At 46.2% G+C, this 25724-nt stretch overlaps 1 protein-coding gene across 6 annotated transcripts; it reads left to right on the forward strand.

The window, feature by feature from the left end:
* The first annotated feature begins 3439 nt into the window (after positions 1-3439).
* LOC123128921 (uncharacterized) lies at positions 3440-13164 on the forward strand. Of its 6 annotated transcripts, none has more exons than XR_006463500.1 (10): positions 3440-3700; positions 3799-4013; positions 5059-5169; positions 5249-7530; positions 8270-8342; positions 8484-8974; positions 9065-9161; positions 11792-11898; positions 12546-12697; positions 12793-13164. XR_006463500.1 is itself a non-coding variant. In XM_044549036.1 (10 exons), the coding sequence occupies exons 1-10, from the start codon at positions 3604-3606 to the stop codon at positions 11911-11913; spliced, it is 3354 nt and encodes a 1117-aa protein (XP_044404971.1). In that variant the 5' UTR covers positions 3440-3603; the 3' UTR covers positions 11914-13164. The 6 variants fall into 6 exon arrangements, 1 of the variants encoding a protein (XP_044404971.1); XR_006463498.1 differs by having other exon boundaries at positions 12585-12697; XR_006463502.1 differs by having other exon boundaries at positions 5249-7509; positions 12585-12697.
* The last annotated feature ends 12560 nt before the right edge of the window (positions 13165-25724 follow it).

The raw sequence follows: 25724 nt of genomic DNA on the forward strand, positions 1-25724 counted from the left end.
ACAATTTCAGGGTTATTATTGGCAAAAGCCAAACACCTCTCCTTCTCCCCATCAACCAAAATGCCAATGGTTTCAAGTCTATTAACATCATCCCCCCAATGCAAATGTCAATTTTATTCATATGATCAAGCAGGATGTCATGACCAGTGTTAGTGAATGATTTACCTTTAAAGTTTTTTGGAATTTCCAGGTTCTACTTCATCTTATAAGCAGCAGCCTTCTCCATGATGTTTAAATTGCCATGCCCTCTAGTATTAAGCTTCTGAACCAACACAGGCCCCCACTTGGATTTCCCAGCCTCTAAAGAGATATGAGCTTGGTCAAGAGATTCCATCAGAGATCTTTTTAGAGAAGTGGTCTGAATAGCCTGTATAGCTTCAGCAGGAAGAGTTTCAAGGTCATCATTGTTGGGGTCCTCTTCCTCAAACTCACAAAAGTCAACAGATTTAAGGATACTCTCACAATATTCCATGTTCTCAAGCTTCCTCCTAGAGCTAGTGTTTCCCTCAACAAACTTCACCACTGACTTAGATGGAGTGGAATCCATCAGGACAGGAGGACAGAAATCCTCAAGGTCAGTTCTCTTATCAGTTACTAGGTGTTTTTTTGCCAGTGTTAACACACTCCAGGATAAAGGTTTCATGATCAAAATCAGAGCAGAACATACCAGCTTGCACCTTTTTCTGTGTACTCTTCCCCAAACTAGTGACATTAGCCTTATCTAACTCATCAATTGCCTCCTCACTGTCATGTAAGTCCTCCAGACCATCCTTATGACCATCTCCACCCTCATCCTCCTGTCTCTCAGCAGTACCATCTCCTTCAAACTCCTCATCATCCTCAATATCAATAACAGAATCAACCCCACCCACTTGTTCAAAGCCATCCACAGTAAAACCCAGCAAAAATAACTTCTTCTTCTTCATTTCAATGAGCCTTTCAAAAGGAATTTTTGTGGGGTCTCTGCAAGCAATTTTGATCCTTACATTCTCAAAAAAAGTCCTAAAAATCCCATTCCAGTCTACATCAATCAGAACCCCAAACAGGGAAGCAATCTGGGCGAAAACCTTCCAGGTACACCATTTGGGTGGGATTCCCTCAATCAAAACCCAAGCCTCAATAAGTTCTCCAAACGGGTCACAAGCCCCTTTCCACTCAGTAAGTGTGACAGAAACATCTTGAGGCAAGGAAAATCCAGGCAACTCAATGAGATCCTCCACTTTCTTCCATGGTGGGAATCTCACCAGAAATGTCTTACTGGACAGACCCCTGATCTGCCAAGGCCACTGTCTGGTTTTGCAAAAGGTAGCAGTCAAAAGATTTAACAGCAACTCCTTATCCACATCACCTGTGAGAATATTGACCACATCACAATTTTGAAAATTCAACCAATTGGATTCATTAGCAACAGGGACATCCACATGGTAAAAACCAAGACCACTTGCTCCACTACCAAAAAAGGCAGCTGTTGGTTGTACCTTAGTCCAGGCAACACAATTGTTCACATTGTGATTTTGCTGACATATGAAGCATAATTTTGGCTTAATACAATTCCCAACATAATGCCCTGGACCACCGCAGTTGAAGCAGATCATATCTTTGTACCTAGGATCTAAAACTTGTTCCATCTCTACCTCAATCGATTGAGAGGACTGCACCTGGGATGAAGCGGCTGTAGAGGCCGTGGATCTGGTGGGTTTAGCTGCTGGCACCAGATCTTTCGAGGTGGTGGCAGATGGCTGCCTCCTCCCTCCTTGTGGGTTGGCTCTTTGGTTAGCAGTCTTCGAGGGGCCACCTACCCCAGATCCCGTACCAGTCCCCCGCCGGTCAGCCATCACACTCCCTTGCTTCACAGCAGTCGCAAACGAAAGAGATCCGGGGCCCAAACCCTCCCTCGACACCTTGATAGTTCTTGGAATTGGATTAAAGGATCGACGCGGTGCCGGATGACAGTCAGCAGCCGTGAATGAGAGGTTGGAAATCAAATCCTTCCGGATCCAGCAAGTGAACCCAGAAGAGGAGGTATGGACACGAGCAGAATTTTGTGGAGAAGGTAGGCGGCGGCGGGGAGGGGACGGAATGACCCAAAGCTGGCCAAAATGCTCTTCTATAGTTTCTAGGTCACCCTGCTCACGCGAACGCGCCCCCTGAGAATACGTTTTCCTCCCTAGCTCACGAATTCTGAAACTGGGGCCTGTCGCAGTCAAAGTAGGTACAGAGGATGACTTTTTGCAGAATCCCCCCGTGCCATGGAGTAGGCTATCGCCTAAATTCAAATTGTTCATAGATTTACTGACCTTAGAAACGGCAACATCATTGATAGAAGCAATCGTCGCATCTGATTTACCCATAATCTCACCTAGTTTTGAGTTAATCGCAAGTCCAGAAGCCATAGAAATGGCAGCATCAGCATCAATTTGTTTATCATACAAGGTAGGGAGAGTCCCACCCACATTTGATTCAACTAATTGAGACGGAAAGCACCCCGTCGGTCTCATAAGTTGGGATCTCCGCAAACGCAGAGCCAAAATTCGTGGACGAAATGTATGGGGGAGGCGGAAATTATGCATACCGTTCTCACCAGGCCAAGGAGGGGGGGCGATGGCGCGGTGATGGGACAGGCGGGGCGCGTGATCCATTACTGACGACGGCGGGGCAGCTCCACCCCCGGGGGGAGGAACTCCGGCGGAATGCGGGCAATCCCCTCCACCGATGGCAGCCTGATGTTGAGACGAGAGGGATTCGCCGTCTTGAAGAACGCCCACCTCGCCGCCTGCGCAGGATCCGGCGACTCGGCTTCCTGAATCGCCCAGAAGAGGAGCTCCACATCCATGCAGCCGTCGTCGCCGATGAAGCGCGCGCGCTCGGCGAAGTTCGCACGGCGAAGGATGTCGAGGTGGATGTCCCCCCACGCCTCTCGGTTGGGGAACCGCTCCCGCACCACCCGTCGCATCTCCCGTTGAGCCTCCGGTGAGTTGGGATCGATCTCGGGGAGGAGCGCCGTCCCTGGAATAGGGAGCGCCCGTGGCTCCGCCACCCGAGACGACGGCATAAGCCGCCGGATCCGCATCCCGCGACGGCGCGCCCCTGCCATGAGAGTTGGTAGGTGGAAGCTGGGGGTGGGGAGAGCTCGAATCGATGCGAGGTAGGTGCGGCGGGCGAGTAAATTGGGGATTTATCGAAGTTTCGCTCTCGTCGCCCGAGGAAGGGGAAGGGGGAGGGTGGGAGCGCCACGCCATCTTTTAGGTTTTCTTCTTGCTAGAACACATATATCCCTCGCATATCACAATTGAACCCCTGCAGGACAATGGAGGTACAACCATAATCCTAGGGGTCGTCTTCTCGGGCGAATCAACCATTTCAATCTAGAATTCTAACCCCGAGTCGCCAAATTTTTGCTTTAAAATGAAGATACACAAAGGCATCACGTATGCGGTAATTTAGGAAGGAAAAAACGAGTAAAACTGGCAAAAAAACCACACACATAGAAATCTGAAATCTCCATGCCGCGGCCAGGTGCTTCTATCTGATCTACGGAGTACTCCTAGGCAAAAAGCGGAGCATTTTTGCAGTTTTGCCCCTCAAACTCCTCCGGGTCTCTCAATGGCGTCCTCCTCCGCTCGCCGGCTCGCCGCCCACTGGCACTGGGTCGTCGACGCCCTCGCCGGCGACGAGGCCCTCGACTTCTCCCTCGTCCAAGGTAACACCATACCGTAAGAGGATCCCTCGCGTGCCCCGTTCGCCTCGACCCGACGCTTCCGGTCATCTCACCTAGGGTTGGTTATCGGTGCTCCGCAGCGCTGGTGGGCGCCTCGCCGGAGCCGCTCGCGGGCGCGCCGGAGGCAACGCGGGAGAGGCTCGCGCTCCGATGCCTGCAGGAGGTCGTCTCCGTCGCCGCCCAGGGCGAGGCCCCGGCTGCGGCGGCGGCGGCGGCGTGGGTGGGGGGCAGGACGATGCTTAGGGTTGATGCCGCCCGCTCCTGCGAGGAGTTGCTGCTGGAGCTACTCGGACAGGTATGCCGTGCTTCTGTTACCACGTGCACTCATTCTGGTTGTTCAGAATTTCTGATTTACCTGGTGACATTGAAGTAATATCTGTGTACTGGAGCATTTGAAGTTTCATCCAGGTTGAAATTATAGCATATCACAGGCTCATGGCATTTGGATAGAGTATCTGATTGCAGCCACACATTATCGTTTATCACAGTGAGTTGAAAGATAATAAAACCAGGGAAGTTTGTACAACTTGCATTTTGCTATACATATTGGATTTGTATTTCCTGGTGTTGATTAGATGTACCCCTGTAATATGGAAGAACAATTGGAGTTTTGTCGTGGGAGGTTGAAGGACTATAATATGGTGAATTAAATTTGAAGGATTACCTTGTTCACACGATTTGATAAGAATAGTACACTTTCGGATCATGTGTCTGTGATACATGCAGTCATTTCTCTGTAAGCAGAAAATGAAAGGTGGACAATTCAAGATGCAACATACCGTCGCTGCATTTACTGCTCAGTGATGTTGCGAGTTGAATTAAATTTTTCCCAGATCATGATGCAAACTCGACCAGAAATCATAATCTTGATTGCTTCTTGCAAATCATACTCTCATTCTGACTTGATTCTCCCGATGGCCGAAGTGTAGCCCTTCAGTTAAAAGTTGGAGATGACAGGCTTCGCTGTACAGCAACTGATATATCCCTAGCAATTATGTCTCAAGTCCTGCCAAGTGCCAATGGTGTTCTAGCTAGTTATACATTTATGATGTCCCCAAAGGTCAAAACAGCATCACTTTACAGATTAATAAATTCTTCAATTTGTGTAAGGAGCAGGGATGCGGCAGATGCCATGTTAGATATTTGCATCAGATAATTAGGCATGTGTTCTAATGGCTACACTTTTTTTTTGTGCGACTAAGCTCTCCTATATTTTGCAAAATAATCATCATATGTTTTGGTGTCTTTAATTTGTGGAAGCTAATACATGCTGCAGTTTAGTTAGTGCCTAGATGTTGATCTTTTTGAGGTTTTGCTTTACATGAATGTAACATGTGCAGGTTGGTAGTTCAGGAAGCCTGGAGAAAGATATGGTTCTGCCTTTTATCAAGGATATCCAAAAGTTTATATGTACCAAAACACCGGCTTTACCAGAAACTTCTTTTGAGTTGGTATGTGAAAACAGTTATTCTCAAAACCGAAAAAAAGGACTTGATTCACGTATGATTAAGCTTCTCGTTTTATGTTCAGCTTAGAGAAGTGATCCCAGATTTCGCATCTATGGTCCCACCGTCCCCAGTGCAGCAGGGTGGCAAGAACAATGGCAATGACCAGTCGTTCTGCAGCATCAGCCCTGATCATGTAAACACAGAGAGGCATGGGTGCCATACAGATAGTTCTGATTTTCAGCGACAGAAGGATCCTATGGAGCGAACTCCAGATTTGCATGAACCATCTAGGCTGTACAATAGGTGTTACGATCGCCCTCAAGAAGATACCATTGGTGTCAGTGTCAGGTCCGCACAAATGAGTCCAAGTAAAGATAGTAGAAAAATGTCCATTACAACTGAGCCTGCTTCAGCTAGCTGCAGTGCTGCTTTGCTCCGAAGTAATACTGAACTTATGTCAAAGCAGGATGCGGTGGAGACTACCATGTCCCAAGAAAAGAGTCCTACTACCATTCTTCAGCAAGAATCCTGTGGAGACAAGTACAGAAATCCATGCCACGATAATGATGGAGAGAGACCACATGGTGATGACACCAACATTCATTTATCAAAGAATCTCAGTCATGAAGGATTGACCATGCAGGCTATGGTGGCTCCAGATTCTGACAGAACTAATGCTTTATGGACAAATACATTTGAAACAAATCACTTGCCTGAGTTTGTTGCTGCAGATGTTACAGGCGTGATGACAGAATTACATGGCAGAAAAACCCAAAGGAATTCACTGCAACATGACAGTGGCGAGACAGCAGTTCAAGTTCTGGATGAGGGTAGTGCCAGGATTCAGCTAGTGGAAAAGGGTCCTGGTCATAATGAACTGAATCTGCAAACTGCTGGTGTTGTACCTTCTGTAAGCTGCAACAGGGCTGTTCAAGGAGATAAATCTGAAACCAACCTTCAACAAGAGAATGCTACAGGGCATTCTAAAATATTTGAGAAGAATGGCGTTAAGGCTCATCTCGAGGTCAGTTGTGCTGACAAAGCTAATCCAGCACTACTTGATGATGTCAACATCTTGGAAAATAATACATCCGGTGGTAGGCAGACTGCTCTAGATTCTCCTTGCTGCAATGTGCCGTCCTCTAGTCAGGATAAAGATGCCAATGGTTCCATCAAGGGCCTTACGGAGCAAGATTTGTGCATAAAATGTGGTAAAGATGGACAGTTGCTGAAATGTAGCAGCTGCTCATTAGCCGCCCATGATGGCTGTTTTGGTTCACCAGTGACTTTTGATGCTTCTGGCCAGTTTCATTGCCCTGTATGCTTCTATACTAAAGCTACCGAAGCATATCAAAAGGCTAAAAAAGCATATTTCGAAGCTAGGAAGAACCTATCTGCTTTCCTTGGCACAAAGCAATTCCCAAAGCTAGATGAACAATCTACTGGAAAACAACAAATAGCTACCAACAGCAAGGATCACTTGAATGAGTGTAATACATCCAAAAGGCAAGGTAACCATCAATCTGAAGCGGATAATCTTTCTCATATGGATGAAGAACCTAGTCTGCAGAGGAATAAGCAGAGAACAAATGATACTAGTGTTGCGTGTCCTGAGGATCAGTTGAATGGGTGTAATACATCCGAAAGGCAAGGTAACCATCAGTCTGAAGCTGACAACCTTTCTCATAAGGATGAAGAACCTGGTGAGCAGAGGAAGAAGCAGAAAACAAATGATACAAGTGATGCATGTCCTGAGGAGGATCAGTTGAATGGGTGTAATACTTCCAAAAGGCAAGGTAACAATAAGTCTAATGCATATAACCTTTCTCATAAGGATTTAGAACCTGGTCAGCAGAGGAAGAAGCAGAAGACAAATGCGACAAGTGATGCTTGTTGTGAGGAGGTAGTCACTGAAAAGGCATCTTTTGGTCTGAATTCTAATATTGCACCAAATAAAGATTCTGTACTCCAAAATAAAAGAAAACAAGTTCATGTTACAGAGCATGAGCAGTCTGTGGAAAATGCAGAAGCCCATGAAGATGGTAACGGCAATTCATTTTGTGAACCGCAACATTCATCTCAGAACAGATGTAGTCCTGTTGTCAGTCAGAATGTTGAGGCTGATAAACATGTCAGTCTTACAACTTCTCATGAGTGTGAAAGTTCCGATGAAATAGAAGCTACGTCTTCAAATGATTCTGGCAAGCAGTCGTCACCCCCTTGGCGAAACATGAGACACCACAAAGCAAAATTTCAAGAAAAGGAGACTGTAGTATCAAAAAATTCTAAAAAGGCATTGGGATGCCAGGATCAGCACATGCCTTCACCATCAAGAAAACGGAAGTATGCACCACCCAAGCGTTAGTAAGTGTTAGGACGGTGCTTTATAAACACTTCTTTTCCTGATTCTATTCTTTGGTTTAATTAAAAATGTCTTTGAGACTGATTAACCTAGAATTAAGTGACATTGAACATCTTTTTGGACTTGTGATAAAAGAGTTGTAGGGTGGATGTTTATGAGATCAAACCTACTGAGTCCCAGTGCTCTTGCAAAAGCACTTTCTATTATTCGAAGTTCTTAGTTCAACACCATAGATAGTATGGTGCTAATTAGCTTCATGATGATCAAATGTTGTATCTCTAGAGGAAGTGGCAACTCTATGTCATGATATTGATACAAGGTAAGTTGCCTCTGTATTCATGGTTAATTTCAAATTCAAGAGCTTTTGAGAACTCATGGTCAGAATGAAGTTACATACGGGATAGTGAAGTGAAGACTGTAGTTAACTGAATATGGTACTGAATGCTGGCATATATTAAGGCACGTTATTATTTTAAAGCAGTTTTGCACAAGCACAACTGGGCATTACTCTCGTCTGTGAGAGAATGCCTGCATTAACATAATCTGTACACATAGAATGGTAGTGGAAATGTATATTTTGCTATTTTTCCCTATATTTCATTTAGAGTACTAATGTTTCTTAGCACGGAGTGCTATTCGGATGCTTTCCAGTTATTGTGAAATTTTCTGTATTTTGAAGTGTACAATTTAATAGCGTCCGTTTTTGTAATTCCAAAAACTGAGCCATATCTGTCTTTGCAGCTGTAATCCTGTTGCACCAGCTGGAAGGCGCTCAAAGCTCTGTTGGACAGAAGAAGAAGAGCAAACTTTGAGGGTACGCATACCCACCCCAGGCTGTTAAATTTCATTACTTATGCTGAAATCTTGCACGACTGAACTTTCCTTGTTACCAATGTGTATGTACTCGTGTCCTTGCTAGCATACTAACATCAATTCATTGGCTATTCTGGCTCAGGATGCAATGTTAAAATTCACCCCAAAGGACGATGAGCTGATTCCATGGATTCAGATATTAGAATATGGTAGGAATGTGTTTCACAAGGCACGCCTCCCGAGTGATCTGAGAGTCAAATGGAGGAATATGAAGAAGAAATCAGAATCCTAGTATTGACTGGCCATCTGACACCTTATGCAGCAATTGTGCCATGTCTGCCTAACCCATTATTAACCTCCTCGAGCTAGCCACTTGTTCATCGGACACCTAATGCAGCAAAGGAGCAAGACGAGGAGGAGCTGGTGCTGGGGTTGGATATCACCTAGTCCTCAGGGGAGCAGCAAGAGTGAACGGAGCACGCGGCGGCCAAGGAGGCGCGTGGTGCAGCCGCCCAAGAAAGCCAGGAACGCGTCTGGGGGCGACAAGGAGCCCGATTTCCTCGGGGAGCCCTTCAACGCCGATGAGGCACGCACCAAGTGGCCACAACGCTACCAGCAAGGCCCCGCAAAGAGGTATGTACGCCGGTGTCTGTCCTGGATCTGGTCTCCGGCTTTTCCCTTCGGTGGGTGGTCTTGTGTTGAACCGTGTACGTTGTTGCACAGGCCAGATGAGGAGGACGACGTCATGGCGCGGTGCCAATACCGCTCTGCCAAGGTTGACGACGTAGTCTACACGCTGGGCGACGACGACTATGTCATGGTAACAGATCTACTCTGCATCTCCTGTTCCCTGGCTTTCTTCTACCAGAAAAACTCCCTGCATTTTCTGATTGCAAAATAAGTGTATCTGCAGGCTATCTATGCCATGACTGGTTGTAAGCCTGTTAAAAGTGCTTGCTCACTAGCTTAGGCCAACTCCACCGCGCGACCCTATCCTGTCCGGCCCCGTCCGTTTGGGGTAAAATGGACAAAGGAGGCGGCCCAGCGCGCGACGGCCCGGACCCATCTTGTCCTTTTTGTGTCCGGGCCGACCCATTTCGAGCGCAAACTTGCGCCGGGTTTGGGTCGCGACGGACACCAAACGGACGCACGCCTCGTCTGCGCCGGGGCCGCGTGGCAGGCGGCCACCTACCTCCCACCCGCCCACATCAATGCGCACGAGCAGGCGGCCCCACCTGTCATCCGCACGTTGAACGGTCGCCGTCCTTCTTTAAGTGGGAAGCGTGGATGGGTCGTCGTCCACACTGCCCCACGCCACCCCGCGGCCTCCTCGAAACCCGACAGCGCCGAACCCAAACCCTAGCCAAGAACTCGCCGGCCAGCCACCCGCAGCCATGGGCCTCTGGAACTACGGCCGCAAAGGCAAGCACGACCGCGAGGCTGGTTCCTCGTCGGGACGCCGCCGCGGCTCGGTGAAGAAAGAGGAGCCCGCGTCGCCATCGCCACCACGTCGGGTCCCCGCGCCGCCCGCCTTCTCCATCGCGCCCACGGCCGCCGGTGAGCGCGACCGGCACTACATCGAGGCGGCCGCCCGCCTTCTCCATCGCGCCCACGGCCGCCGGTGAGCGCGACCGGCACTACATCGAGGCGGCCGTCTACCGCCGTTATTGGGAGACGAGGACGCCGCTGCCCTGGAGCGACGTCCACCTCCCCAATAACTGGCACCTGTCGGCCGACCGCGTGCCGATCTCGCCCGTCCCGCAGAGCGGCCGTGCGCGCTGCCAGGAGATCGAGCGCCGCCGCCGCCTCCTCCCGGACGACCTCTACTACGACGAGAGGTACGCCCCCAACTCGACATTGTGGGACACGTGGCTCCGCGATGAGCACGACGTGCGGCGGGCGTCGTTCTTCGCCGGCATGTCGACGGGGCCGCGGCGGCCACGTGAGCCCCGAGCGGCTCCCTAGGCACATGGGCGTACGTGGGTCCGCGGCCTGACGCCCACGCCGTCGCCGTCGCCATCTCCATCGCCACCCCCACCTCCTCGCATGACGGCGGAGGAGGAGGCCCGGCTCATGGCGCGTGTGCTGGAGGACTCCATGCACACGCACGACGAGCGCCAATGGGCGGACCTCGAGGCGACGATGGCCCTCTCCGCGGCCGGCGACGTCGCCATCCCCGAGCTGGAGATGGCGCCTCAGGAGGAGGTGGTGGAGGAGCCGCCGGTGGCCGCGTTCCACCCTGACTTGGTGGGCCAGGGGTGGAGCTGGTCGTGCTCCGCTGAGCAGATGGCGACCGCCCTGGGGGCCGTGAACTGGTGCCCCACGCCGCCGCGGTCGCCGGAGCGGGAGGCCTCGCCTCGGGAGGAAGTGGTGCAGGCACCACTGGCCACCTTGCAGCCCGCCGCCCCCGTGCACCACGGACCGCCGGCCCACCTGTGGACGCCGCCGGAATACGTCGACACCGGCGGCCAGTGAAGACGGCGACGGCCACGGCATCGACGGGCGCGGCAGGAGCGCGCGGGAGGCGTTTTTTTTGGTTTTATGTTAATTATGAACTGGGCCGTTTAAGTGGACTGATAAACTGGGCCGTTTTGTGGCCGTAACCCCTACATATATGTTTTATGTTTTTTTAACTGCGTTTATTTACTTTTTTAGTCATTTCATTTAAGTTTTTAAATTTTTTTTATTCACGTCCACCCCGGACAGGTTTTGGGGTGCGGCCGCGCGTTGGGCGCACCCACGACCCATCGGACAAACGCGGACATGGGCGAACCCATCGGCGCCCCAAAGGGACAAAATCCGGCCAAACCGGACGTCCGTTTGGGGTCGCGCGGTGGAGTTGGCCTTAGTGTGTTCTCCCTGAACTTCAAATACACCGAGGAAGTCTGCTTTCCTCCGTGAAACTCATGTACTTGTATTCTGTTGCTTCGTTCGTTCATTGTAGCACGGGGGAAACCCTTGTTTTTGTAAAATAATACTCCCTCCGTAAAGAAATATAAGAGTATTTAGATAACTAAAGTAGTGATCTAAATCCTCTTATATTTCTTTACAGAGGGAGTAGTAATTGCTCCGCTTGCATAGAATAGCTACTGTTTACATCTGTATACAGATGGCTTGACACATGCATAAAGATGCTCCCGATAGGATTTGAAGCGGGGTAGTTTAGAACATTTGGATTTTCTTACAAAGGCTCTATTCATTTCTGGCATTATGATTTTTCGATTGTATGATGGATGCTCTAAATGTTGCTTAACCTGGACCTAACTTGCAAAGTTAGTACTTGTTTACACCCTATTCTCCACTGCAAACTTATATGAATCTATGGCTCTTTATCCAAAAAGTTCCACTTTGATTAAAATGCGTAACGATCAGATAGTTGAGCTCTTATATTGCTATCACTCTTTATAATCACTGTATCTTAAATCGTTGTTTTCTTTTGCCATTCACAAGCTGGGGAAAATGAGGCTGATTACATTGGCCGAATAACTGAGTTCTTTGAGGGTACCGACCAGTGCCACTACTTTACATGTCGTTGGTTCTTTCTTCCAGAGGACAAGGTGCGTATTGATTAAGCGTTGTGGTAGTATGCACTGTCTGTACTGATAGCATAGAACTAATAGTTATCTTGTACTCCCTCCATTCCAAAATAGATGACTCAACTTTGTACTAACTTTAGTACAAAGTTAGTACAAAGTTGGGTCATCTATTTTGGAACGGAGGGAGTAGGTGATATCCAGAACCAAGCTTGTCCAAATGTACGTGCGTTCTCCGTGAGGAAAGAATGATAATGTGCTCCGAATGTAGGTGTATGTTCAAAACTTGGTTAGAACACGCGCGCGCAACACACACACATACATTAGTATTTGATTTGGTGAGATGTATCAAATTAATAGTCATTAGCTGAATATATAATATAATTTGATAAGATTCGCCAAATCTTGTACTTTTACTGTATATGTATTCGGTTAATGAATACTAATTTAATACTCCCTCTGTTCACTTATATAAGACGTTTTAGCAAATTCAGACAGTGTACTAAACAGTTCAAACCCAGCTGTCTGAAACGCCTTATAAAAACGAACGGAGGGAGTACATATACATATCATCAAATCAAATAAACATAATATATAAATATGTTAATTCACTTATTGGCTATTCATTTCATTAGATTCACCAAATCTTGTACTTTAATGTGGTGAATCAGCTATAAAAAGCCTTGCCCATTTCGTTTGTTCTCCTCCAGAACTCACAAATCACACAACAATCGACAACTCTCTCCTTAAACACTGCAACTAGTTAAGATGAGGACTACACATGTGTTGTTTCTGGCCCTCGCCTTACTCATGCTAGCATCAGGTACTCATTTGTTCTTGTAATACATTTCTGCACAGTTTCATCCAACAAATAATGGCCATGTTGTGACCATCCTTTTCTTCATGGAGATTTTGCAGATGTGGTAACAGAGGCGTCAATGGATGATAGCGTTAAAATCTTGAGGTGTGCGGCAACCAGTATACCATCACCACAGCCATGTGACAACTTCACTTGCGAACTGGCATGCTTCAACCTTATAAAGCTGCCCAAACAAGGAAAGTGTACTGATTTCCAATGTAAGTGCATGATATGCGAAGACACCTCTCCACTATAATGACAAGTGGGTGGAAACTAGCTAAGGTAGGATGACATGTTCAATGGAATGATGCGAGCAAATCGAAAATGGTATAGCAGCATGGTTGTTCACTAATAATCGACATATTATGAAGAATGATGGATTTGATCTAGCTTCTTGAATGATCTAAAATTATGAAGCTATTGCTACATAATGTTTATGTGTATTTCTTCGGGCATATTATGTTAGAATATTTGGGCTTGGCCCAATAGCTAAATCCTAATAAATCTCAAAGGCCAATGAATAAATGCAAGAGTGGAGCTGCAATCTTTAATCCCACGCCGCAAGTGGAGGTCGTGTGAGACCAACTTATATAGTGGAGTCTCCCCGCTGAAGTACCTAGTGGGCCTTGGATCCCAATGGACCTGAATTGAAAATAATAATTTAGAAAATTCAAAAAGAGTCAAAAATTCCTGAAGCCTTTTGGAATCAAACATGATCAGGTATTACACTCAGTGTGAAAAGTTTTGTGAAGTAATAGCTTTGAGCCTTTGACCGACTCCATGGCCAAGAAAACAAAATTGCGAGTACAAAAAGTGTGAATAGTAATTTTTATATAGTGTTGATTTTTTTCCGCCCAGAATATCATGACAGCCATTCATTCTCGAAACTTTTCACATGAGTGTAACACTTGATCATGTTTGATTCCAAAAAGTTTCAGGAAATTTCGACTCTTTTTGAATTTTGTATTTTCTTCTTCAATTCGGTGTATTGGCACCCGTGACCCAAAGATCAGCGGCAAGTCTCCCAACTCCATTAAGTGATGGGTATGAAGAGAGAAAAAGAACCCCACATGTGCGCGCTTGCCTCGCCGGGCTCGAACACGGTCCGGGGCCGGGACGAAGGTGCGGGCCTGCGATGACATGCACGTGAATGGTCTGCTAAAATGCGGTTCGTGGCCTTACAAGAGTGTGGCCCTTTTGCCGTTTTATTTTTCAGTTTTTGAGTTGGAAACCTAATCAGTCTGAATCTATGGCTCCCTATCGAAAAAGTGCCACTTTGATTAAAACTAGTGGTTGGGGCCTGCCATTGCGGACCGCTTAAAGGAAGCTATGTGCACCTCATCATCATGTCAAAAAATTTCTCGTGTCACCTGAACATCACAGCCATCTTAAAAGGAAAAAGGAAAAACCTAGAAAAACTTTTCTTGAAAAAAAGTTTCCCTACCATTTAAAAAAACTCTAAAAAAACTTTCTCACCGTGACCAACCAGCATGTGCCACATGGCGTAGCTGGTTGGCCACCATTCTAACTCCTCGTAATGGGTTTCATTACACAAATATTCTCGCATCACGTGGACATCACAACCATCGTAAAAGAAAAAAACCTAGAAAAACTTTTCTCGAAAAGAGTCTCCCTAGCATTTTAAAAAACTCTAAAAGAAACTTTCTCACAGTGCCCAACTAGCATGTGCCACATGGCGTAGCTGGTTGGCCACCATTCTAGCGCCTCTTAATAGGTTTAATTAATTAATAATGCGCAACGACCAGATAGTTGAGCTCTCATGTTGTTATCACTCTCTAAGTTGAGCTCTCATATTGTTATCACTCTTTATAATCACTCTACTCCCTCCGTCACGGTTTAGAAGGCACGCTTGGAAATTCTCTGGGATCTAGGTGGTTATCTATTGGTTGTGAGATGAGTTAGAAAATAGCATTCACACTATGCATGCATATATAGAAATAGTATATAGGAGTACTAATTAGCTACTAGACATAAATGCAATGCGCCCTAAACCTTGTCTATTGTGGAAATGCACGCAAATTTAACTGTGCCTTCTAAACTGTGACGGAGGAAGTATCTTAAATCGTGATATTGCTTTTGCCATTCACAGGCACACACACGCACGCACGTGCCCACGCACACGCATACGCATTATATTTATTTGATTTGTTGAGATGTGTCAAATGAATAGTCATTAACTGAATATATAATATAATATTATTTCATAAGATTCACCAAATCTTGTACTTTAATCGAATATATATATATATATATATATATATATATATATATATGCAGTTAATGAATATAATTTAATACATCTCACCAAATCAAATAAATAGAATACAGATATATTAATTCACTTATCGTCTATTAATTTCATAAGACTCACCAAATCTTGTTCTTTAATTCAACGAATCAGCTATAAAAAGCCTTGCCCATTTTGTTTGTTCTCCTTCAGAACTCACATATCACACAACCATCAGCAAGTCTTTCCTTCAACGCAGAAACTAGTCAACATGAGGACCACCCAGGTGTTGATCCTGGCCGTCGCCTTTGCTCACGGTGGCGTCAGGTACTCATTTTTTCTTGTAATACGATCTCTTCACAATCTCAACCAACAAATAATGGCCATGTTGTGACCATCCCTTTTCTTCATGGAGATTTTGCAGGTGTGGTAACCGAGTCGTCAATGGACGGCAGCGGTAAGTACAGGTGTGGGTCAACCCTTATCCCATTACCAAAGCCATGTGACAACGACACTTGTGATATGGCATGCTTCAACCTTATGAGGGTACCCAAGCAAGGCAAGTGTGATGCCGTCGGGTGCAAGTGCATGATGTGCGAACCACTCTAATGAACAAATGGGTAGCAGCAAGGTTGTTCACTGGTAATCGGCATATAAATAATGATGAGTTTGGTCTAGCTTCTTGAACTATACTATAAAATTATGAAGCTATGCTACATAAGGTTTGTGTGTACTTTCTATCATGATCCCGGTAGTTACAGATCAAGCGGGACATCTCTCACAAGTTCCAGGAACAACTCTCTACACCACGGGGAACAATTCTCACCTTTCACAGGAACAAGTACAGAGAGAGGAGGGATTCGAGAGGGGAAGAGAGGAAGGCATGTGCTGTTGATCTGGCTTCGTCTGAAACAACACTCTCATCTTCTTCAGTTTCAGAGAACAGTGTGTTTTGGGTGGTGTGTTCGTTTGGATGGGTGGTGTGTTTGTTTGAATGGATGGCGTTGGAGATGCCCTGAGCGGTGCCTGGATAAGAAAAGGGTCTAACTATATCTCATCTAGACGTGAGATAATACCTTACATCTATCGTATGACGTCGGCACTGTTGTGGCCCCTTTTTGTTTGTTTCTCTTTTGTTTGTCTTGGGCCTATTTGCTTGTCTCGATTTTTTTGTTTGGTTGTGCGACTCCTGGGCGTTGCATCTAACTGTCACGCGCCGCACGGGGAGCCCCCGACTGGGCTGGCCCATTAGCAAGCGTGGCACGACGGTGGATATATTCAATGGCAGATCGAACAATTTAGAATTTTTTCGAACATTTCTTGAAATTATGATTTTTAATTTAGAAGAACAAATTTTGAAAACAAGACATATTTTTGCAAAAATGAGAACAACCTTTTTAAATTATGTTTTTTTTGAAAATAATAAGATTTTTACAAACTTTCAATCATTTTCTGAAACGTGAACAATTTTTAAAAAATGCGTACACTTTTTCACAAGTTGAACATTTTTTAAAATTTGCAAACAATTTTTGGAAATGTGAACATTGTTTCAAACAATTTGAACTTGTACCGAAAAAACATGAAACATTTTTTTTCATAAAGATGATTTTTTAAATGAAGCAAATTTATGAATTTTGAAACATTTTCTAAAACTTGTGAATTTACGAAAAAGAATAAGGAAAAATGAAAAAAAGAGACCGGCTTTTGAAAAAAAAGAAAAAAAAAGGCAAGGAAAACGAGTAAAGAAAAAATGGTAAAAGAAAAAACAGGAAAAATATGAAGAAAAAAAGAACAAAAAAGCGTATCCTAGCAACTTGGACCGACTCATCTGCGGTTTGTTCCCTGTTGAGAATGGACTTGCAACTGAGACAAAAAAGGTCGGACCCCAGTTGCGAGTCGAGGGTGGACTCACATTTGAGATTAAAAAAGGCCGGGCCCCAGTTGAGAGTCGGGTTTGGACTTGTAACCGGGACAAAAAAAGGTTGGACCCCAGATGAGAGTCAAGGGTGAACATGCAACTGGTACCAGAAAAGGTCACACCCCAATTGTGAGTTGAGGGTGGACTTGCAACTAGGACAAAAAAACTTGGGCCCCAGTTGCGAGTCGAGGGTGGACTTGCAACAGGTACTAAAAAACCTCAGGCTCTAGTTGCAAGTGGAGGGTGGACTTGCAACTCGGACCAAAAAGGTTGGACCCCTGTTGTGAGTCGAGGATGGACTTGCAACTAAGACAAAAAATGGCCGGGTTCTAGTTGTGAGTCAAGAGTGGACTTGCAACTGTGACAAAAAAATGTTGGGCCCCAGTTGCAAGTCGAGGGTGGACTTGCAAATGGGAAAAAAATGATCAGGCCCCAGTTTTGAGTCGAGAGTGGAATTGCAGCAGGGACAAAAAATGGTCGGACCCTAGTTGCGAGTCGAGGATAGACTTGCCACTCGAAAAAAAATATTGGGCCTCGGTTGTGAGTGGAGGGTGGACTTGCCACTGGGACATGAAAAGATCACGCTTCAGTTACCAGTCGAGGCTGGACTTGCAACTAGGAAAACAATTTCGGGTCCCAGTTGTGAGTCGAGGGTGGCTTGCAACTGGGACAAAAAGGGTTGGGCCCTAGTTGCGAGTTGAGGCTGGACTTGCAACTAGGAAATAATGTCGGGGCCCAGTTACGAGTCGAGGGTGGGACTATAACTGGGAAAAATGCCGGACCCCAGTTGCGAGTTGAGGGTGGATTTGCAAGTGGGAAAAAAATGTTGGGTGTGAGTCTCGAGTCAAAGGTGGACTTGAAACTAGGACAAAAAAGGATGATGCCCAGTTGTTAGTCAAGGTGCACTTGTATTTTTTGAAAAAAAGTCGGACCCTAATTGCGAGTCGAGATGAACATGCAACTAGGAAGAAAGGTTGTATCTCAGTTGCGAGACGATGGTGAACTTACAACTGATAGTTCCAGTTAGTATCGACGGTGGATTTGTAATTGGGACAAAAGATGATGACCCCAGTTGTATGTCGACGGAGAGTTGTAAATGAGATAACAAAAAAACAATCTCCTACTTACATGTTGGGGTGGACTTGCAAACCAAATCAGACGAGTTAATCTCGAAAATGGACAGATAGCTGGGTAAGATAAAGCACATCTATGGCCAGTTGCGTGTTGAGATCACTCGTTAATTGATGAAAAAGAACATAAGAGAGAACTGAGAGTTTCGTGGGGAGAGATAACCCCTGTTTCTTTTTTATGGTTGTGAGGTGACTCTTTGAACGGTAAGGACATCTTCAACGATAACCCGTAAATTTCCTCCCGCATTCGTTCGCAGACAAGGGGATCAGTCCATGGGCACAAATGCGGGAGGACGCCACCTAACCGTAGCCGCATACATCCGACCTTTCTCATTTGTTTTCAAGTCCACACGATCAAATAACCGCATGAAAAGGGTACATATATTCAAATAGTCGTATGGAGCACTAGTTTAAATTTAAAAAAAGTTCAAAAATTACATTCCAACATTGTTGTCCCCTTTCACCGCCCACTGATGCTCAATCATATTTTCCTTCAGTTGCTTATGAGTTGGTCGATGCCGAATTTGTTGATGCATTTGAATAAATGCTACCTCTTAAGCATGCGTTGGTTTTCCCTTTGTACGACCCAGATGATTAAGCTACAGTGAAACTCTGCTAATGATGCCACGTCACCTTCCTTACTGTTGCTAATCTTTCGTTAGTTCAAAACCGGTTCAAAAATCAAATTCAAAATATGGCAAACCACCAAAGTTTTCAAACATTGAAACAAAGATGTTCGGTCGGTGCCAAATATTGCACTGGTAATTATTGTGGAGAAAACATTTTTTTAGAAAATGCCTAAATATTTTAAAGTGAAATAAAACAAAAAAGAAAATAAATAAAAAGAAAAAGTGAAAATAAAACAAAAGAAAAGTAAAACAACAAGACCCCCCACTAGGCCAACCAGCCCAGCTAACCACCAGGCCGGCCCAAGTAGCCCACCCTCACTCCTCTCCTTATCCCCCTGGACCCAGAAACCCTAACCTAACCGCACCACTTCCCCCCTCTCGCTCCCCATGTTTCCCCCTTCCCGATCCAGATCTTGATCGGGGCAACGAAACCCCTCTCGACGTCGAACCCTTCGCCTCGTCGCCTTGCGCCGTCACCGCCGCCCGAGGACCTCACCGAGCCTTCCCCGCCGGACTGCCTCCCCTGCGTGCGTCGTCCCCGTCCTCCACCTCGAGCACCACTGCCCCGTGCCCTACGCCCCGCGGTGAGGCCCCGCCTCCCTTCGCCCCCCCTGCTCACCGCGCACTTGCCCTGCTCGCGCCCGCGGTCACCGTGTCCGCGGCTGTGCTCCGCCCGCTGCTGCGGCCTCGCTGGCCTGCACGCTCGCAGCCGCCTTCGCCCGCGCTCGCCTAGCTCCGCACCGCCCTGCCCGCGGGCTGTGCCGCCGCCGCTCGGCTCCGGCCACTGCGCCGCGGCGCCGCTCGGAGGCCCCGCGTCCTTCGCCCCGCCCCCTGCCTAGCTCGCCGTGGCCAGCGGCCCTGCCGTCCCACTTCGACCCCGACGCCCTCCGCTCCTTCTCCGGCAGCCGCACCGCTCCCCACTGCCCCTCGCCTCGCTCCCCGCCTCCGCTGCCGCTCTGCTGCTCTGCCGTGCTGCGCGCTGTCGTCACCATCATAGCTCACTCCTGCTCCGCGCCACCGCACCGCCCGCAGCCCTCCTGCGCCCGCGCGGCCCGCGTCCCTTCGCTCCAGCTGGCCTCGCCGCGCCGCCTCGCTCCGGCCACGGTCGCCGACGCCGGACCTCACGCCGGCCCCCTTCACCGCTGGCCGCAGCGCCCTGTCGGGCGAGTTGGCGCCCACGCCCACTAGCGACCAAACCCGCCAAGGCCCCTAGGGCCAATGACAAGTGGGCCCCTGCCCAGAACGTTTTTGATAAAAAAAGTTATAAAAAAATAAATAAATAATAATTAAATTAATTAACTTAATTAATCCTGATTAGATTAGCCTAATTAATTAATTAACCTAACTAATCTATTATTTAGAACTAATTATTTTGGTTAATTAGTTAACAGAGTATGACATGTGGGACCCACACGTTAGTTTGACTAAGTCAACACCCCGTTGATTGCTGACGTCAGCAAACACTATTCTGGATAATGTTGATTTAAAATAATTAAATAAATCCTCAAATGATTTAAAATCTTTTTAAATTAATATAAAATAAACCGTAGCTCGGATGGAAAAACTTTGTACATGAAAGTTGCTCAGAACGACGATACGAATTTGAATATGCAACCTGTTCGTCCGCCACACATCCCTAGCATAGCGAACACACAACTTTCCCCCTCCGGTCCATCTGTCAAAAAATGCGAAACACCGGGGATACTTTCCCGGATGTTTCCCCCTTCGCCGGTATCACCTCTTACTGCGTTAGGGCACACCTGGCACCATCACTTGTCATGTCATGCATCGATATGCATCTGTTTGCATTGTATTCATTGTTTATTCCCCCTCTTCTCTCCGGTAGACTACGAGACTGAGGCCGCTGCTGGTGCCCCGGTCGACTACGTTGTTGATGACCCCTACTTGCCAGAGCAACCAGGCAACCCCCCCTTGATCACCAGATATCGCCTATTCTTCTCTCTACTGCTTGCATTAGAGTAGTGTACCATGTTACTGCTTTTCATTAATCCTATTCTGATGCATAGCCTTTCCTTGCTACTACTGCTGTTGATGGGGAACGCAGTAATTTCAAAAAATTTCCTACGTACATGCAAGATCATGGTGATGCACAGCAACAAGAGGGGAGAGTGTTGTCTACGTACCCACGCAGACCGACTGCGGAAGCGTTGACGCAACATAGAGGAAGTAGTCGTACATCTTCTCGATCCAACCGATCCAAGCACCGTTACTCCGGCACCTCCGAGTTCTTAGCACACGTACAACTCGATGACGATCCCCGGGCTCCGATCCAGCAAAGCGTCGGGGAGGAGTTCCGTCAGCACGACGGCGTGGTGACGATCTTGATGTTCTACCGTCGCAGGGCTTCGCCTAAGCACCGCTACAATATAATCGAGGTGGAATATGGTGGCAGGGGGCACCGCACACGGCTAAGGAACGATCTCAATGATCAACTTGTGTGTGTAGGGGTGCCCCTGCCTCCGTATATAAAGGAGCCAAGGGGAGGGGGCCGGCCGGCCAAGGAGGGCGCGCCAAAGGAGTCCTACTCCCTCTGGGAGTAGGATTCCTCCCCCCAATCCTAGTTGGAGTAGGATTCGCTGAGGGGGAAAGAGAGAGAGGGGGGCCGGCCACCTCTCCTTGTCCTAATAGGACTAGGGGAGGGGGGAGGCGCGCGGCCCATCTAGGGCTGCCCCTTCTCCTTTCCATTAAAGCCCATTAAGGCCCATACAGCTCCTGGGGGGGTTCCGGTAACCTCCCGGTACTCCGGGAAAATACCGATTTCACCCGGAACACTTCCGATATCCAAACATAGGCTTCCAATATATCAATCTTTATGTCTCGACCATTTTGAGACTCCTCGTCATGTCCGTGATCACATCCGGGACTCCGAACTAACTTCGGTACATCAAAATGCATAAACTCATAATAACTGTCATCGTAACGTTAAGCGTGCGGACCCTACGGTTCGAGAATAATGCAGACATGACTGAGACACATCTCCGGTCAATAACCAATAGCGGGACCAGGATGCCCATATTGGCTCCTACATATTCTACGAAGATCTTTATCGGTTAGACCGCATAACAACATACGTTCTTCCCTTTGTCATCTGTATGTTACTTGCCCGAGATTCGATCGTTGGTATCCAATACCTAGTTCAATCTCGTTACCGGCAAGTCTCTTTACTCGTTCCGTAATACATCATCTCGCAACTAACTCATTGGCTGCAATGCTTGCAAGGCTTATGTGATGTGCATTACCGAGAGGGCCCAGAGATACCACTCCGACAATCGGAGTGACAAATCCTAATCTCGAAATACGCCAACCCAACATCTACCTTTGGAGATCCTGTAGAGCTCCTTTATAATCACCCAGTTACATTGTGACGTTTGGTAGCACACAAAGTGTTCCTCCGGTAAACGGGAGTTGCATAATCTCATAGTCATAGGAACATGTATAAGTCATGAAGAAAGCAATAGCAACATACTAAACGATCGGGTGCTAAGCTAATGAAATGGGTCATGTCAATCAGATCATTCAACCAATGATGTGACCTCGTTAATCAAATAACAACACCTTGTTCATGGTTAGGAAACATAACCATCTTTGATTAACGAGCTAGTCAAGTAGAGGCATACTAGTGACACTAAGTTTGTCTATGTATCCACACATGTATTATGTTTCCGGTTAATACAATTCTAGCATGAATAATAAACATTTATCATGATATAAGGAAATAAATAATAACTTTATTATTGCCTCTAGGGCATATTTCCTTCAGTCTCCCACTTGCACTAGAGTCAATAATCTAGATTACACAGTAATGATTCTAACACCCATGGAGCCTTGGTGCTGATCATGTTTTGCTCGTGGAAGAGGCTTAGTCAACGGGTCTGCAACATTCAGATCCGTATGTATCTTGCAAATCTCTATGTCTCCCACCTGGACTAGATCCCGGATGGAATTGAAGCATCTCTTGATGTGCTTGGTCCTCTTGTGAAATCTGGATTCCTTTGCCAAGGCAATTGCACCAGTATTATCACAAAAGATTTTCATTGGACCCGATGCACTAGGTATGACACCTAGATCGGATATGAACTCCTTCATCCAGACTCCTTTGTTCACTGCTTCCGAAGCAACTATATACTCCGCTTCACATGTAGATCCCGCTACGACGCTTTGTTTAAAACTGCACCAACTGACAGCTCCACCGTTTAATGTAAACATGTATCCGGTTTGCGATTTAGAATCGTCCGGATCAGTGTCAAAGCTTGCATCAACGTAACCTTTTACGGTGAGCTCTTTGTCACCTCCATATACGAGAAACATATCCTTAGTCCTTTTCAGGTATTTCAGGATGTTCTTGACCGCTGTCCAGTGATCCACTCCTGGATTACTTTGGTACCTCCCTGCTAAACTTATAGCAAGGCACACATCAGGTCTGGTACACAGCATTGCATACATGATAGAGCCTATGGCTGAAGCATAGGGAACATCTTTCATTTTCTCTCTATCTTCTGCAGTGGTCGGGCATTGAGTCTGACTCAACTTCACACCTTGTAACACAGGCAATAACCCTTTCTTTGCTTGATCCATTTTGAACTTCTTCAAAATCTTGTCAAGGTATGTGCTTTGTGAAAGTCCAATTAAGCGTCTTGATCTATCTCTATAGATCTTTATGCCTAATATGTAAGCAGCTTCACCAAAGTCTTTCATTGAAAAACTCTTATTCAAGTATCCCTTTATGCTATCCAGAAATTCTATATCATTTCCAATCAGTAATATGTCATCCACATATAATATCAGAAATGCTACAGAGCTCCCACTCACTTTCTTGTAATTACAGGCGTCACCGAAAGTCTGTATAAAACCAAATGCTTTGATCACACTATCAAAGCGTTTATTCCAACTCCGAGAGGCTTGCACCAGTCCATAAATGGATCGTTGGAGCTTGCACACTTTGTTAGCTCCCTTTGGATTGACAAAACCTTCTGGCTGCATCATATACAACTCTTCTTCCAGAAATCCATTCAGGAATGCAGTTTTGACATCCATCTGCCAAATTTCATAATTATAAAATGCGGCAATTGCTAACATGATTCGGACAGACTTAAGCATCGCTACGGGTGAGAAGGTCTCATCGTAGTCAACCCCTTGAATTTGTCGAAAACCTTTTGCGACAAGTCGAGCTTTGTAGACAGTAACATTACCATCAGCGTCAGTCTTCTTCTTGAAGATCCATTTATTCTCAATTGCTTGCCGATCATCGGGCAAGTCAACCAAAGTCCATACTTTGTTCTCATACATGGATCCCATCTCAGATTTCATGGCTTCAAGCCACTTTGCGGAATCTGGGCTCACCATCGCTTCTTCATAGTTTGTAGGTTCATCATGATCTAGCAGCATGATTTCCAGAACAGGATTACCGTACCACTCTGGTGCGGATCTCGCTCTGGTTGATCTACGAGGTTCAGTAGTATCTTGTCCTGAAGTTTCATGATCATCATCATTAGCTTCCTCACTAATTGGTATAGGTGTCGCAAAAACAGTTTTCTGTGATGTACTACTTTCCAATAAGGGAGCAGGTATAGTTACCTCATCAAGTTCTACTTTCCTCCCACTCACTTCTTTCGAAAGAAACTCCTTCTCTAGAAAGGATCCATTCTTAGCAACGAATGTCTTGCCTTCGGATCTGTGATAGAAGGTGTACCCAACAGTCTCCTTTGGGTATCCTATGAAGACACATTTCTCCGATTTGGGTTCGAGCTTATCAGGTTGAAGCTTTTTCACATAAGCATCACAGCCCCAAACTTTAAGAAACGACAACTTTGGTTTCTTGCCAAACCATAGTTCATAAGGCGTCGTCTCAACGGATTTTGATGGTGCCCTATTTAACATGAATGCGGCCGTCTCTAAAGCATAACCCCAAAACGATAGCGGTAAATCAATAAGAGACATCATAGATCGCACCATATTTAGTAAAGTACGATTACGACGTTCGGAAACACCATTGTGCTATGGTGTTCCGGGTGGCGTGAGTTGCGAAACTATTCCACAATTTTTCAAATGTACACCAAACTCGTAACTCAAATATTCTCCTCCACGATCAGATCGTAGAAACTTTATTTTCTTGTTACGATGATTTTCAACTTCACTCTGAAATTCTTTGAACTTTTCAAATGTTTTAGACTTATGTTTCATTAAGTAGATATACCCATATCTGCTTAAGTCATCTGTGAAGGTGAGAAAATAACGATATCCGCCACGAGCCTCAATATTCATCGGACCACATACATCTGTATGTATGATTTCCAACAAATCTGTTGCTCTCTCCATAGTACTGGAGAACGGTGTTTTAGTCATCTTGCCCATGAGGCACGGTTCGCAAGTACCAAGTGATTCATAATCAAGTGGTTCCAAAAGTCCATCAGTATGGAGTTTCTTCATGCGCTTTACACCGATATGACCTAAATGGCAGTGCCACAAATAAGTTGCACTGTCATTATCAACTCTGCATCTTTTGGCTTCAACATTATGAATATGTGTGTTAATACTATCGAGATTCATCAAAAATAGACCACTCCTCAAAGGTGCATGACCATAAAAGATATTACTCATATAAATAGAACAACCATTATTCTTTGATTTAAATGAATAACCGTCTCGCATCAAACAAGATCCAGATATAATGTTCATGCTCAACGCTGGCACCAAATAACAATTATTTAGGTCTAATATTAATCCCGAAGGTAGATGTAGAGGTAGCATGCTGACCGCGATCACATCGACTTTGGAACCGTTTCCCACGCGCATCGTCACCTCGTCCTTCGCCAGTGTTCGCTTAATCCGTAGTCCCTGTTTCGAGTTGCAAATATTAGCAACAGAACCAGTATCAAATACCCAGGTGCTACTGCGAGCTCTAGTAAGGTACACATCAATAACATGTATATCACATATACCTTTGTTCACCTTGCCATCCTTCTTATCCGCCAAATACTTGGGGCAGTTCCGCTTCCAGCGACCAGTCTGCTTGCAGTAGAAGCACTCAGTTTCAGGCTTAGGTCCA

This window comes from Triticum aestivum, chromosome 6A (genome assembly GCF_018294505.1).
Source record: "Triticum aestivum cultivar Chinese Spring chromosome 6A, IWGSC CS RefSeq v2.1, whole genome shotgun sequence".
Lineage (NCBI taxonomy): Eukaryota > Viridiplantae > Streptophyta > Magnoliopsida > Poales > Poaceae > Triticum > Triticum aestivum.

Excerpts from the sequence above, each read along its gene's own strand:
- LOC123128921 (XM_044549036.1), top strand. The coding sequence starts at position 3,604 with ATGGCGTCCTCCTCCGCTCGCCGGCTCGCCGCCCACTGGCACTGGGTC. Across the intron at positions 8,975-9,064 it reads CAGCAAGGCCCCGCAAAGAG|GCCAGATGAGGAGGACGACG; the intron begins GTATGTACGCCG and ends GTTGTTGCACAG. Across the intron at positions 9,162-9,254 it reads GCGACGACGACTATGTCATG|GCTATCTATGCCATGACTGG; the intron begins GTAACAGATCTA and ends GTGTATCTGCAG.